This window comes from Nilaparvata lugens, chromosome 8 (assembly GCF_014356525.2).
Source record: "Nilaparvata lugens isolate BPH chromosome 8, ASM1435652v1, whole genome shotgun sequence".
Lineage (NCBI taxonomy): Eukaryota > Metazoa > Arthropoda > Insecta > Hemiptera > Delphacidae > Nilaparvata > Nilaparvata lugens.
Genome location: NC_052511.1, coordinates 21,283,384 through 21,300,899, shown reverse-complemented (window position 1 = coordinate 21,300,899; position 17,516 = coordinate 21,283,384). Strand labels below are relative to the sequence as shown.

The following is a 17,516-nucleotide window of genomic DNA, read 5'->3' as shown; positions in this document are numbered from 1 at the left end:
ACGATGACGGATGACGTCAAGAAGTTTGAAGGTCTGCTCTGCCTCCATAATCTCTTTGTTTCTGAGCGCGAGATTTGAAACGGTCGGTAGACTAAGGCCCGGTTGCACAAAAGCCGGGTTGCATTAGTTTCACAAAAATCAATCAGAGATGACCTTTTTTATAAGACGGCTCCTCTGATTGGTTCTCGTGGGTTAATCACGATTACAATTTTTCGGCTTTTGTTCAACCGGCACTGAGAAAAACTAAAAGCAAGATAGAGAGACAGCACAATATTCGCCTATATGTTGTGGCAAATACTGTAATAGAGTAAAAATTATGTTTACGGTAGTTTTCTACTTGAAATTTAAAATTGTGATAAATAATTAATTATAAGCTTTCATTTTTGTAATTGAAATTAGCATCTTACTATATGATGCAAAAAAAATTATATTAAACATAAAAATGGCTTCTATATAATATACTAGCCGTCAGGCTCGCTTCGCTTGCCATATCCGTCTAGCCAGGGGGCTCCGCCCCTGGACCCCCGACTGGATCGACAAGAATGAAATCAGCAGGCTCGCTTCGCTCGCCTGCATTTTTCATTTGAGCATTTTTATCATATGTTAGGACAATACAGTCGGGGGCCAGACTAAACGTCTGGCTAAAAGGATATGGCGAGCGAAGCGAGCCTAACGGCTAGTAATATAGTACTCCCAGGATTGAAGTAGCAGTGCCCAATCAATTTTCCGCGATAAATGCATTTAAATCTTCAACTTGGTGCCAACCTAACAAAGTCAACTCAACTTAATGCCAACCTGACAAAATTATTAATTTAGTTGCCAGTTAACAACTGTTTCGAAGAGGTACTCTTATCTAGATTATAGTTCTATAGTAACATATGATATGAAAATTTCAATTATAATTAAGAGATTAGGAGAAGAAGAATATACATGCTAAAAGACGAACTTTAAACCCTTAAAAACAACCCTTAGAGTTAAAATATTGCCAAAAGATTTCTTAGTGCGCCTCTAAAAGACCAACTGAACATACCTACCAAATTTGAACGTTTTTGGTTCGGTAGATTTTTAGTACTGCGAGTGAGTGAGTGAGTGAGTCATTCAGTCAGTCAGTGAGTGAGTGCCATTTCGCTTTTATATATATAGACATAGGCTGTATAGCCTACATATACATAAAGGTTGTATATTATATAATATACAGAAATAAAGGAATAAGCCACAGTATTATTTAGAAGGAATAATACTTTCTTTCAATAATATATGACCCCATTAAACTATACTTAATGTACAGCCTTCATATTACTTCATAAATCTATAGTTGAATTAAAAGAACTTCTGACACTAAGGGATATGTGGAGCAGAGATATGGAGGAAGATTGAGTAACAGTTCAGCCAATTAGAGTCTTAGAGAAAAGCTCGGTTGCCAAGTTGTCAAAACAGGCTCAATCAATGCAGTGCTTTCAGAGAGGAAACTAATTAGGCTATCTTAAGGTGTTGAACACTCACTTAAGACTACAGAACGCCTTCCGCTTTAGCACGGCAACATCGCCGCTGCTGTATCCCTACTTTTTCTGCTCAACATACCCCTCCAAAAGTTGTAAAATCTTCTAATTCAAAAATAATTCTTTCATAAATAGTCTATCTTTCACACAAGTTATGTTAGCTATTCATCATTTTTTCATTTTATTATTAGTTCATTTAAAAATGAAATGAATCTATCAGTAGTTCATTTAACAGTAACAGTGTTACTGTTTTCCAGTAACACTTACCAAATACTCATCTATCATTATAGTATAAAAACTTTTGAATAATAAGTTTGCTGAAAAGTTTCTGTTCTGTACATTCTTGTTTTCTTCCAGATAGTCTAATTTATTTTATTTTGATTTTATACTCAATCTGTATTTATTTATGATTTTAAATATCAATTTTATTTATAGAATATATGACTTTATCCTTAATCTACGTATACCAACTACCAGTTTAATCTTTATCTGATGTTTTTATTTTTGCTGCCATTCATATCAATTTTATATTAAATTGAATCACTCATTTTCATTTTTAACCAACTTTTTTTGACTTCATTGCTCATGATACTCTGTACTATACCATTTTTAGAATTCAAGACCTCACATCAAAACTTATTAAAGACATTATTTTTATAATTTTATAAACTCAACGTTGAATAAATTTCAAATAGAATCTAAGCTACTATTAGAACAGTACGATAACTTTAAAGTAGATAATAGGTGTAATTTACTTGTATTTCCAGTTTAAAAATCCTTTTTCATGTTTTTTTGTAGTATAAACATGGTTTTAATTTTATCTTCCTTTTAATTATATTTCAGTCTTGTAAATGAACAAACAAATATTACTTTGAGCAGTTGATCAACTGCTCAAAGTAATATTTGTTTGTTCATTTACAAGACTGAAATATAATTAAAAAGGAAGATAAAATTAAAACCATGTTTATACTACAAAAAAACATGAAAAAGGATTTTTAAACTGGAAATACAAGTAAATTACACCTATTATCTACTTTAAAGTTATCGTACTGTTCTAATAGTAGCTTAGATTCTATTTGAAATTTATTCAACGTTGAGTTTATAAAATTATAAAAATAATGTCTTTAATAAGTTTTGATGTGAGGTCTTGAATTCTAAAAATGGTATAGTACAGAGTATCATGAGCAATGAAGTCAAAAAAAGTTGGTTAAAAATGAAAATGAGTGATTCAATTTAATATAAAATTGATATGAATGGCAGCAAAAATAAAAACATCAGATAAAGATCAAACTGGTAGTTGGTATAAGTAGATTAAGGATAAAGTCATATATTCTATAAATAAAATTGATATTTAAAATCATAAATAAATACAGATTGAGTATAAAATAATAAAATCGAAAATAAAATAAATTAGACTATCTGGAAGAAAACAAGAATGTACAGAACAGAAACTTTTCAGCAAACTTATTATTCAAAAGTTTTTATACTATAATGATAGATGAGTATTTGGTAAAGTGTTACTGAAAAACAGTAACACTGTTACTGTTAAATGAACTACTGATAGATTCATTTCATTTTTAAATGAACTAATAATAAAATGAAAAAATGATGAATAGCTAGCATAACTTGTGTGAAAGATAGACTATTTATGAAAGAATTATTTTTGAATTAGAAGATTTTACAACTTTTGGAGGGGTATGTTGAGCAGAAAAAGTAGGGATACAGCAGCGGCGATGTTGCCGTGCTAAAGCGGAAGGCGTTCTGTAGTCTTAAGTGAGTGTTCAACACCTTAAGATAGCCTAATTAGTTTCCTCTCTGAAAGCACTGCATTGATTGAGCCTGTTTTGACAACTTGGCAACCGAGCTTTTCTCTAAGACTCTAATTGGCTGAACTGTTACTCAATCTTCCTCCATATCTCTGCTCCACATATCCCTTAGTGTCAGAAGTTCTTTTAATTCAACTATAGATTTATGAAGTAATATGAAGGCTGTACAGTAAGGATAGTTTAATGGGGTCATATATTATTTCAAGTTCATTTAGATTCACTATTAAACCCTTCATATCTGCGAATTAGATTAAAAAAAACGCAATTTAAAAACAAATGAGTTTTTTTTTTTAAATAAAACATTTATATTTACAATCACTTTTAAAACAACAACAACCCAACTTCCACAGAATAAATGTTATAAAAGAGAAACATTTTAGAACAGATCCACGAAATTCCAATAGAACCAAAGAAAATCATTTCACAGTAAACCTGTCGTAATTTATATCTCATTTAAGTAGCATTATGCGATTATATTAAATTAAAAGAATATTATGAATCAACTAACGGAAATAAGAATAAAAAATTGGGAAAGACTATCAATTAAGCCTTCAATATAATTCACTAGGTTACAATAATAGGTCACCTAAATCTCAAACACTCATTCCAGGTGAAGAAAGTTATGAAGAAATGAAGATATCAGGAACGGGTTCTAATCTTGAATTGGTGGAGTAAGATCATGAAAGAGTCCTTGTTCATGGTAGAAGCATCAATTTGTTGCAAATAAGTGGAGTCAACTAATCTGGCTATATCTAACTGCACCTGTGAGGAAAAGAATGGTCATCATGAGACAGAGAAATTTACGGCGATTTAAACAATTCTAGATTAGGCATAGGCCTATGCATAAACATATATATTTATTTTTATTCGTAGCACATAACAGAAAACACTTTAAAGTTTTATAATATAAATTGAAACATGATACACACGACATAGATAGATAAAAAACACTCAAAAACTTACATTATAATCGGACATTTTCGAAGAACTGAGTCCCCTTTCTCGACCGAGCAGAGAGTGGTCTATCTCTGCTCGGTCGAGAAAGGGGACTCAGTTCCTCGAAAATTTCCGATTATAATGTAGTTTCTGAGTGTTTTTAATCTATCTGTCGTGTGTCTCCTGTTTTAATTTATATTATAAAATATTTTTATATTGATATTCACGTTTTAAAGACAGCACTTGATTAAAATTAGTTTAATACCATTGTGTGTCATAAGATTAAGAAGATAGCTCTATCCCAGGAAATATCCTAAAGGACATTTGCAACACTGCACCGTTCTCAAATTGTAGGCTTTGTAGAAACAAAATGACTACAAGGATATTTAAACTCTATTATTAAAATTTTTCATTAAATCATTAAAATATATATTCCCCTGGTGAATATAATACTCGTATATTTGAGACAGGATTTATTCATTTATTCAGTCATGTACAATTATTACAGTTATGTGAGAAGGCACAGCAGGCTTATGCCCAAAACTGTCCCTTCTCAAATTTATACTACAGTTCGAATCGAAATGTAGGTTAAGCTATCACTTATTAAATTGATCATTATCAACAATTAATATCACATAAGATATACCGGGATGACTTGAACCACAGCTACTATAGAAAACGGTGTGAGCACTGGATTAGGCAACGAGGCAACAACGCCTTTCTATAATTTCCATTGACTTAAAAGCCTCAATTTTACTATAGGAAAATAGTAGCATGCTTCCTTCCTCTATGATATTAGAGATATTGCCTCAAAGTTAGTTTTCTGTGACTGAAATATTGTTTTATATCAAATCTCTTTGGTTGATTGAGCATGAACAAACATATATATTATATATGGAAAAGTATATTATATCATCATTAAATGTTGTTGCATTAAAATGGAACAAGCAAAGCATGCAATTATTCCATTGCATGGAGGAATCATGCATGTTATCATTCATGGCTATGATAACACTGTTCAAGATTCATTCATTCATATTAAAGTTCTTAACTAATAATTCACTTATTCAGTCTTAATTCACTCAATCATAGAACAAAGAACTTTTCAGATTAAAATTTAATGTGGATTTAGTAAGTTATGTTTGAGATGTCACTCAGTTTTATGGTTTTGAAATGAGGCTATTAGATATTATTTAATACTGAGTAAAGTGATCTAACTCTGTAATTATTTGAATAACAAGAATACAAGGTATTCCAGTTGAACAACACTGATAAACACATGAATTAATTATTAAGTTTTTTCTGAAATCTGAAATTTAAACGTTAAACATAAATCAGGTTTTCTATGAGAATTCTGTCATTTATCTGAATAACTTGTTTTCAATTCATCCATTGAATCATAAAAGAGCTAACGGTGCAACAAATGCTGACTATTAATATTTATGGTATATTAAGCTCACCTTAATCTTCTAGAGTAACATTTTTGAAAAGATATGACATGGACTCCTTGTTGTGAATGCGTCGAATCGCCTCAGATAGCAGCACACTGATATCCACAGTCTTTATTTTGTGACACTGCAATTTCTGCACATCGTGTGGAATAGTATTGGTTACAACAACCTGAAACAGTATTGAAATCAGTTTAATGTCATAATAATGATAGAACAGTAATGATAAGTGTTTACTCCATTGCTTGTGAAGAGATGTCGCTCTAATCAGACAATGTGGGGTATTGGAATCGAAACGGGGCCGCACTACCTGTCCACTGGGTATTGTTCCATAAAGGCTTGAAAAGGTTCATCCTTAAGGTTGTGCATTCAATAATTTTTTTTTTTCTTTTTCTAATCTATTGGACAGGTTCTTAGGACATAATCTATGCAATTGAAATATTTTTATCAGCTTCTGTTAGCTAACAACAGGGCTTCAAAAGTCACTTTTTTGAGGCAGATGGTACACATACCCTACAAAAACTACTGATCAGAAAAATATGCAAGTCTCCTCTTCAATATAGCAAAAATTACGTCAACTTTGTTTTTGAACATCTGAAAAAATTGAATTTTTATGCATTTTAAACTCCTTTTTCACATTCAATGTTCGTTCAATAGACTTCGAATTCATAGCAACTTGTAGCGCTGTTCTTGATGAATAAAGTTGATGCTCAAACTTCTTTTATAGACACAATAATGGCCGCTGGTATGTGTACCTTTAAAGCACGGTTTTACGCCTGCTATGCTCGGGCAGCAAGTGAATAGTACAGCTGGAGCGATCTAGCGGTATTAGTTTGTCCCTAGAGCTAAGCGTTCGACGTTAACTCTCCACTACCATACTCTATTGTTATCTGATTCCGCTTCATTGCCCTCATTAGTGGCCCTTTCTCTTTGACAGAAGGCACCTGTCGAGCAGACAGCTGATAGGGAGCACCAGCTTGCCTCTTACTTTGCACTTTTACATCTGCTACTTGTATTTACTGGATTAAATCTAAATCTATGATTGAGTACTTGTTATTGTATTATTCCCAATGGTTCATTTGATCTGAAAGTTGAGTAGAGATTGTGGAGCCTGGAACGACAATCATCACTGGTAATGTGTGCCTCTAGGCCCACCCATTACTAAATGACCTATTACTAAATTATACCCATTTCTAAATGGATATCTTCACAAAATAGTGAATCACCAAGTGAATTTGGTTTTTACTGGTGATCGAAATGTGCAAACACTCAGACCATAGAAAGATATTGGGCTAAAATAAAACGAGATAAGCGTCGAAGAATAGGTCTAATAGCCGTGAATTCTTATTTTATATTAGTTCTAGAGGTTTCTATAAATTTGTTTAGGGGGGACGACTCAATATTTCTAATTCAGAGCTATGGTGAGTTCAATTTAAACCTAATATGTAGTTCAATGTATACCTAATAGGTTCAATATACCTAGTAAAGTCAATATTACCTAGTAACGTACAATTACTGTAGGCTACCGCTTACATCTGATAGTGCCTTTAGGTAACCAGAATGGTCCACCAATATATTCCTCTGAACTTGTGATTCATTAACAATAGGCAACGAAAATTTCGATATTGAATAACAAGAGGCGACCGCTGAAGAAGGGTCACTAGAGCTTCTACCCATTTATTCTTTTCGGCAGCCCCGAATCGTTTCCAAAACCTGACAATGTTTCCTGCAAGATAACCAAAATATATAGCAAAAAGAATTAGGTAGAGAAGAAAGAGAAATTTATTTACCTCATCGATGGGTGAGTCATCGATAAGCCTTGGCGCATCGGACGAGAGGAGTCCGTGAGTGGCCAGCACGTAGATTTTGTAGGCACCTCGCTCCTTCAGGATTTCGGCCGCTGCCACGAACGACTGCACGTCATCTACCATATCATCCTGCAAATTATCAACACGTGATTAGATTTAAATTTGATTAGATGAATAAGTTGACATTTTTATGTTCAGCCATTGGTGTTTGAAATAATAATTGTTAAACTTCTGATTTTTGAAGGAATTTAATTCATGCTAGATATTCCATTTGTTTTTGTTACAGAACGACATTTTTTGTTAGGCTAGCCACTAACGGTAGAACATGCTTGATAATAATGACATGCAAGAAAAAGATGCATGTCACACACACACATGATCGTCATGCATGTTTTGTCATCAGCTAGAGGCTTCCAACATAGAATAAACAAACAATATCCTTCTCATTACCAAAACGTTTTTGACCAGATCACTCCCGGGCACGTTTATTGTCGGCCCCGGCTGAAGTATGACAGTTGTAAGGCTCATTGACGGCTTAAATTATTCAGGCGAGGTGGGTCAGGGACTCCCCACCAATAAAAGCCATATAAGCCAGAATAAATAAACCATTGGAAAATTACAAATTATAATAATAGAGAAATAATTCAACTTAAATAAAGCAGCAAAGAAAAAATAAACAACAAAGAATCAGAGATACAAAAACCTAACCTCAAAAAATTTGCTCGAAGCGTTTTGCTGTGTTCACAGCTGTGATGACACAACAATATAATACGACTATATCATGCATGTTATAGTGAATCGATGCATGTTATGCAGTTAGTGGTCAGCCTAAGTTTAATTTATTTACGATACAAATGACACTGATATTGTTGTTGAATTTATTTCATATGCCAAAAAGAAAATACAAAAAAGCTTTTCAAGAAATAAATGTAAGCTACTGCACTAAAGTACACACAAAAGTTAGGGAACTGCTAATTTATTTAATAAGAAATAATCACGAAATGATATCCTTATTCAAAATATTAGAGATAATAATGCCACCTTGCCACATTTACGATGTGATAAGATTGGTAGATAAAATAGTAAGGCAATCCTTGTGCTATTTTTCTTACAAATTTAGGTGATGACACAGTCCAAAATACGGTTAAGTTTCTATTTCTATTTGTTTCAAGTAGCAACAGATTTCTTGCTGACATTTTTTGTAGTGAAAATTTAAAACTCAGATGACAATGAGCACTGACCACCATGATAGCAATCCTGCCGCCGACGTCACCAACCACATTGATGGGCGGCTTCTCCTTGGCGGGGTGTTGCGGCACGCCCACACTGACCACCTCCATGGTGCGCGGGGGCGGCGGCGGGCTATGGTCGGCGGGGGGCGGCGGTGAGTAGCGGCCATCTACCATGTCAGACTCGGCCTCCTTCTGCTCGCCGTGAATGACGGCAATGCCCAGCCGCAGCCGCTCCGCATACGAGGTCGCCTTCTTCGCCGAGCCCGGGTTGCGCGCCACTATCACTGCGTTACGGTAGTCGGGGATCTGCAACCAATAGAATAGATGCGATTTCCCTTAAATAAAAGAATGAACAGAACAGATACCGTGAATAAACGGAGTAGACGGGATTGACAATGCAATAATAAATATATTGTTGAATAAATAGAATAAAATAGAACAGAATGGAAAGTAGGGATCTATGGAGAATGAATTGATGAACGGTGAATTAATAAAGTAGCATATAATTGGATAGATTGGAGCTTTATAAACACAATTCAAATCACGCAATGAGAATCACCCTCCAAATTATACATATGGATAATTGATGATTTAATATTAATGAATTGAAAAACGACATTGTTTCTGCGTGTCCATTGTATTGGCTCTTTATAATGTGCAATAGGCTACTTTCAACTTTCAGTTATAAAACAAATGGAAAACAACAGCTCACAGCGAAAGGCTTCGAGCCTTTTTCAGGTTAGGTTTTTATATCTCCGATTTTTTGTTTTCTTCGCTGCTCTGTTTGAGGTTAATTAGTTTACTATCGTTATAAAAAGTAATTTTCCAGTGTTTTATGTATTGTAATTGGTTGTTTATTATGTTTATTAATGGCCAGCCTTACTTTCTTCATAAGGCTGAGGCCGAATAATAATCAGATTTATTCACAAAAGCACAAAAAGCATGTTATGAAAAGACTGTGCAATATGTACAGTCTTTCACGAGAAGAAAATAAATAAGATTCCTACTCAAGATAGCTTGTTCTCTTTCTTCTCTACACTGATGTGATGTGAATCACCATTTTGAAGTCCTGCTTTCCAAGGAATTTACATCTCAGTCAGGTCAAATTGAGATTAATTGTTAGGCAGAAAGAGAATACCATTGGTTCTCATGGGAGTGTTCACACATGATAATCTATAAAAATTCTTTAGAAGACAATTTTGCTCTGTTTCAGCCCAGTAGATTAAGAATTCATTGGGAAGCAGGATTTGAGGCTGCTTAGATACATACATAGTGCAAACAGGCAATAATATCGCGAAGGAAACCAAAGCAACTCCAGTTTACACGTCCTCGCTAGTGGCATTGCTATCAACTCACTATGTAACGCACCATTCACCTTTGTATGATGTAAAAGAGCATCTGCAGCTTGCACCGAGTTCTATCACCCAACGGCTATCCATATATGTAAGCAGCCCAAAGTTCTCAATCTAATTGTAAAGCTTAGTCTTCTATATTCAATTTTCACAAGTTTGAAAAGTGGAAGCTCAGATATAATGTAGTCATTTCAAACTACTTAATGACAGGTTATGTGGTATCAGTACAGGCTCTAATAGGTAGCCGTCAAGAGTTGTGTGGCAGTGAAGACCTAGAATCGTAACTTCACACTTACTAAGGTAAATAATCAATCAATCAATCTCTAACCAGTTGAAAGGGCAATTAAAGTGTTGAATCCATAATATTCAAGCGTTGTAAAGCTAGGACGAAGGTCAATAGTGGATATTTTAGTATAAAAAATACTTACACTATCTTGAATATACTGTAGCAAGAACGGTGAAGCCCTCAAATTATCAACGGGACAATCGAAGAAGCCCTGTATCTCTTTCTGGTGTAAATCCATTGTGATAACATGAGTCAAGCCTGAGTTGCACAGCATTTTCGCTACCAACTTTGATACGATACAACCTCGCTTCCTCATTTTACCTGTAAAGTTACACACGATTTATCAACAATCTTAATAACTTTAAAAATGACACTCCTTTGATTTTTCTTATGAAGATGTGTGGTAATTATCAACAAATAGAGTGAAATTTAAATCGAGAGCATCGATAGAGCCAAAATAGTATTTTTATTCTTTAGCTACTCCATTTTCATCGTGGAATGTCTCGTTCTAATAGTATTATTTTATGAATCGTGGACTAATCCCACATGAGCGAAAAATGTTCCAACCCAGGCGAAGGTGATGAGATTAATTTTGAAAAATGACACCAATGATGTGGAAATCGAATCCAAAATCAATATTACACTTTCATATCGACTTGTGAAATCATTAACACCAGAGTACAATAGATAATAGATAAATATGTGAATATTTTATATTCATACAGTAATATAGAAGAAGTGATATCGATTATTAAGATATTGATACGACAGCGATAGGTAGACAGGCTGATAAATTATAAAAATTGACGATATACTAATGTATATAATAATGATAATTTTAGAACATATTGATGACCGGTTACGGATATTCATCCCATTAAAACGCATACAAAAAAATATATTATTCAAAGTAGCCCTACAGAAATGAAAATGATAAATTATAGATCATTATCTATAAATATGTAATAATACGAGGGTAGGCTGATAACTAATGCACACATGCTTGTAGAGCACAAACTAAATAAACTTCAGAAGCGCGTCTGGTGGCATGTGGAAGTACTATTTCTCCTCTACACGGCTGCGCAGTTTGAAGGCGTTGTGCTCATCCAGTTTGGTTTGGTTAGTGAAAGTATGGCGTCGTGTTTTGGTGTTATGTCAACGCGAATTAAACAACGCGCTGTTATCGAATTTTCAACTGCTGAGAAAGTGAATCCTAGTGAGATTCATCGTCGTTTAAAGGCTGTTTATTGTGATGATACTGTTGATAGGTCTACCGTGAATCGATGGATTATAAAATTTCGAGATTGCCAACCTGGAAAAGCCTCAATTGTTGATGAAACACCCAGCGTACGTCCAATCACTGCCACAGACGATAATCATCATAAACTCGTCGAAGGCTTGATTCAAAATGACCGGCGAATCACTCAACAGCATATCGCAAACCAAGTTGGAATATCCAAGTAACATGTCGGCCTCATTATTGAACAATTGGGATACCATAAAATCTGTGCACGATGGGTACCACGCCGTCTGACAGATGAGAATAAACAGCGTTGATTGGAATGCTGGGAACAATTTGAAGTGCTACCGTTAGGAAGGAGACGACTTCATAGATCATTATTGAGAAGAATCAAGAATTAAATAACCTTTAAACGACGATGAATTTCACCGGGATTCACTTTCTCAGCAGTCACAAATTCGATAACAGCGCGTTGTTTAATTCGCATTTACATAACACCAGAACACGACGCCATTCTTTCACTAACCAAACCAAACTGGATGAACACAACACCTTCAAACTACGCAGCCGTGTAGAGGATAAATAGAACTTCCACATGCCACCAGGCTCGCTTCTGGGGGTTATTTGGTTTGTGCTCTACAAGCATGTGTGCATTACTTATCAGCCTACCCTCGTATATTGACGCGGCAGAAATTGTTGACAAACAATTAATAATTCCATGCACATCATTGATAATGCAAAATAAAGATACTGCATTAGAATAATATAAACTAATTATATTATGGAATACTGCATTAAAAATTACACTCTCGTACAATTTGTATAAGGAATAATTAATAGATATATTCTAGTAAAATATTAATATTGATGGTGAAATGGATATATGAAATAGTAGTTATCTCCCATGGTGAGATTGACTTTACAATCTTAGTTTCACTGATTGAATAGGAAGCAATGATGCTATTTATTATTACATAAGAAATTCTGACTCGAGTGAGACTCACTAACTTATATACAATGTTCAACAAGTCACGTGATTCCAACAAATTCCTCTACAACATTTGTCAACAAGCCAAGATTTGAAACACCGATCCAAAATTTTCAAATATTTATATTAGTTTTTCGAAATACATGTTACTGGTCAACTTCCACGCTCATTATCTTTCGGTAATTACATATTGCTAATTAACCAAATTTGAGCTAGATTGTAATTGAAATGATATTAGTAGAACTAAATAAAAAATTATCTTTTGGTGAAAGTTGTCAGAGGAAGCATACGGAAGAAACATTGAAACAATGTACAAATTTATGACTAAAATGTTGTTTGATAGCGATTGGCAGTGACCCTTGATGCGATAGTAACTGTAATTTCGTCTGGCAATTGATCAATAATTGCAGTTGAATGACTGCTGGATTACATTGACAAACTACAACCATCAAACTTTTATGGTCTACTTCTGTTGATAAACTGCATGATAATTATCGACCGTTGACCGAATTTTGTCAAGAAAAAACTGGGATTAATTTAGGAAAATCGAACGAGAAAATTGGAATTTTATTGTAGTTTTATCAAATCATTATGATACAGAATTGGATAAATGTTTTATTTGTTTAGAATGAAAAATATTTCTAAAAAACTTCCCACTGCCACTCACCTACCAAGAAAATAAATAGGAGCATAAAAAATATGCTGCAATGAAGATTGAGAAGAACAGCAGTATTTTATTCACTGTTCCCAAGCCACATTATCTATGGAATACTGCTGTGGGGACACTCTTCACACTGTGAGAGTATTCTTCTGCTGCAGAAGAAGGCAGTTCGGATATTGTCATCCAGTGGTCATCTGGAGCACTGTAGGCCACTCTTCGCCAGACTCGGGATTCTCACAGTTTTTAGCCAGTTTATCTTTGCTCCACTGGTTGGTATTAGGAATACCAATCTGACAGTGAATTTGAGGGGGTTGCAGAGTGCCTACTCACTTCGAAATGCTCTCGACGTCAATGTTCCTCGATGTAGGCTAAGTAAGGCTCAAAACTGTTATCCGAATATCGCTATTAAAATGTTTAATATTATGCTACCTCCATCTGTGCGTCATTTGAGTGATTGATTGATTGACAGTGAGTTTAAGAGGAGACTCAAGTCCTGGCTGTGTGCTAGACCATACTACTCCTTGAGTGAATTTTTTCAGGAGTATATAGTTGACATTTAGCGGCCATCACGGTGTTTAGCCATCTATGTCATTATGTTTTATTTTTTGACGTGACAGTGTTGTCAAAAACTTTTGTGTGAAATTGTATATTGACGTGATGACCTACCCAGCTCATCTGGCTGGTTAATGGTCCTACAAATGAAGATTGAAGATATTTGAAAAAGAAATAAATATTGCAAAATTTTTAATAATATATATATAAAATAATTTTATACTTACATTGCTTACTGTATGGAAGGTAAGGTATGACTCCTACAATATTTTTAGCCGAAGACGTTTTACATGCGTAAGCCATTATTAGAAGCTCCATTATGTTATTGTTAACATCTCTGAAAAAACAACAAAGATTTGATATTGAAGTAAATTGAACAAGAGAATAATTTAAACTAATAGCTAAAATATAAAACCCTGGTTAATTACTTTTATTCTCTTTTTAGACCTAATCACAAAAAAATAAAAAACCTTTCAAATTTGGTTAGTTAAATTTATTCTCTTTTTAGACCTAATCACAAATAGATAAAAAAACCTTTCAAATTTAACATAAGTAAATGAGAATAGACAATTTTGCAGTCAAAGAAAAAAATTAGCTGTTGAATCTTATCTCTTACTTGGATTAATAAAATATTTAAAAATCTTATCCTGTCCAGTACATCAATTAGTAGGTAAGTATTGAGTTTATAGTAGAAAACAAATGCTGTCAAAAACATAAGATGAAAAATAAGTAGGCCTAATGCCAATTATTGTCAAATTACATTTTTACACTAAGATCGGAGATGTTGTGGAACTGAACTGACAATACATTTATTTCACCTCAAATTATTTTTTTAACTGAGTAAATAAATAAAAATAATTATAAGTTAGCCTATATGTAATTTCAAGTTATTTAATTCAGTTTATACTTGACTTACTTGGTACCCGTTTGAATTATGTAGATATCCTTTCCTCTAACCGAATCACCGATTTCCACCATAGTTTCTCTGTTAACTTTGTGATACACACTACATCCTCCACTCTTGACGCCCAAGCGACTGAAAATATAAACATTTAAACATTATTCATTATTTTTATTAATTATGATAAGTTTACAAAGGGTTACAACACAAAGCTTTTTTCAAGACAAGTTTTCCTAGAGAATCATCAAATCAGTCATATTATAAATACAACTTTTCAAGTTTATTACATAATCATAGGCACATGGTACATTCTTAGTGTTTTTTTTATTTGAAACTGTTTGGAAATATCATTGTGAGCAAATTATTTTGCACCATATTCTTATTTCTAAACGTTGAGTAGGAAATCTATAAAATCCCTACTCTCTTAACAACTAGGTCTCTTAAACAACATAGGTTTCTCAAAGCCTTGATTAGAGAGTTATGCGTTATAAATATTTAATACTATTACAGAATTCTGATTGCCAATCTTTAAATCAAGTTATTATTTATAACAGCTACGTCAAAATAAATTCAAGAGCTGATTAAAAATAACCAAGCCAAGCCATTGATTGCCAATTAAAACAGCAACGTACGTGAATCCACTCAAGATTAGCCACAGAACAATAAGATAATTGGAGTAAAATATTATTAAAATAAGTTTTTTACTTACTTAGCAACGAGAGTAGCAAGTTCTGGATGTGAATTTCCGTTGAGTATAACAATATCCGACGTTACTGGTCCATCCATTTTAAAGGATGAACTTTTTTTGAATGAATACAGCTTGGAAAGATTAATAAACCAAAGTACTTAACGTTTAGGGCACTAGAGATTTAAATAATTGTTCAATAATAAGAGCTTTCAAGAGATAGCAGATTAGAAAACATCACAAGACACCACAACGACAGAACAGACCGAACAAACAACATCTGATCTGATCAACTTCAGCTTTTGATCATTTGAACAATGATCATTTGAACAATACAACACTAGAGTGCTCTCCAGTTGACACTATTTAATAAATAGGAAAAATGATTCATGATTATTTAAATGGGTACTTTCAAGGATGAAAAGAAAATATTTCAAATAAAGAATTATTCATTCATAGAATGGTTGAACGATGAATTATTATTGCTGTGGTAATCATTTGAAGGTACTATGAAATATAGCATGGCCATCTATAGTTGTAGTGATCTATAGATGGTTATGGATACAGGCGCTAAATTTGAAATCCATAAATTCTGAAAGGCTTCAGATAGGTATTATTTTATTACCTGACAGTTTGTAAAAATTATTGCCTTGTAATGAAACAATTATTTCAAGTTTTTACCGGAACAAGTAAGATACCGGCATTGGAAAAACAAATTCAGACGTAAAAGAGTAAAAAATAATAATTTTAGGCTACATAGTTCAAGGTTGTTTTATTGAAGAAAATCAATTTACAGAATGATAATGTCTGTTTAGATCGCAGATGAACAGTGACCAATTTAAATGAAAATTCAAATCATTACTCATGAAAAATTATTCCTATTTATGGTATAATACGGTATGCTTTGTCACAAAGCAGCTTCCTGACGGTTCTTTCGAAGGCGGCCTCATTCAACGGCTTCACACCAGGATGCAGCTTGTTAAATAATTTCATAATAATAATATTATGGAGGGATCCCTCTATATTCATATTAAAATTACTTAGTATAGTAGTAGGCGGAGACAGTTCATTCTGCAAGGTGAATGTGGGTGCGTGTCTTCTTGATAAGCAGTTGAGTACCTACTGTAGGCCTACCGGAATGTGAATCAAAGCAACATTATTGGTTTGTCATCACCAGTTACTGATGCCTCTTATAAATTATTCTTCGTCATAAATTTGATTGTAAATTGCTTGCGGTTTTGTAAAAATTCAAATCATAATTGAATAAAATATTTCCAAACATTATATTTAATATATAGGTACTGTAATAATTTTTTTGTCTCAATGTATATTATATAAATAAGTATCTAATACCTTTTCATCCATCCAACACTGAACTTATTGGATCGATGGCATTATAAAACTCAATGCAAGTAATTAATTTAACAAAAAACTATTCAGATTTTCCAGATGGCCGCGACCCAGTGTCAACTTTTAGTTGAAATTAAAATATTATCAACCATAAATTCATTTACACTGTAATGTCTTCTCGCACAGCACCTGTTATGTGTTATGATTCTCACAGCCATCTTTTGCCTCAGGACATCAGCAGCCCAGCTGAGTGACCCCACAGGAGCAATCCATATGTGATGTGGCAATGGAAGAAAGCTTTATACATCATCACGATGCCTCTTAGTCCCCAGGCCCCGCATCTTGAGCAGCAGGAAGCAAATGTGGAAAAGTCGGTTGGTGTATATTATAAAACTGCTGTATATTATAGTAATATAGTGTGTATTTTTGGGTTCAAAATTTTATAAAATAACTTGATTAATTCAATAAGAAGTGATAATTGAGTGTTATATTTAAATATAGTTTGGTGTTTTAATTTATCTAAATTCAAAATGTTTAGCTTATATTCATTTTTGGACGAAAATTGAACTAGAATCTTTCACAGTAGAAACATAACCTATTTTTTGCACATTTTATTAATTTATCAAAATTTGGGAATGGAATAGATTTGGGCCAAGCCTGTTGTTCCTTCCTAATTATATTTATATGATTTGTGATTATGTCCACGAATAAATGATAAACGAATAAATTATATGACTACTCCAGCTGAGTTT

The 17,516-nt window shown here is 33.5% G+C and overlaps 1 protein-coding gene across 1 annotated transcript; it reads right to left on the bottom strand.

The window, feature by feature from the left end:
* Window positions 1-2,449: 2,449 nt before the first annotated feature.
* On the bottom strand, window positions 2,450-15,696 carry LOC111047999 (phosphoribosyl pyrophosphate synthase-associated protein 2). The gene is made up of 8 exons (XM_022333839.2): window positions 15,439-15,696; window positions 14,745-14,864; window positions 14,056-14,165; window positions 10,530-10,708; window positions 8,759-9,055; window positions 7,500-7,646; window positions 5,722-5,881; window positions 2,450-4,087 (listed from the first exon to the last, which is right to left on the bottom strand). Exons 1-7 carry the CDS (start codon window positions 15,513-15,515, stop codon window positions 5,723-5,725), a joined length of 1,089 nt encoding a protein of 362 aa, XP_022189531.1. The 5' UTR covers window positions 15,516-15,696; the 3' UTR covers window positions 2,450-4,087; window position 5,722.
* Window positions 15,697-17,516: the final 1,820 nt, after the last annotated feature.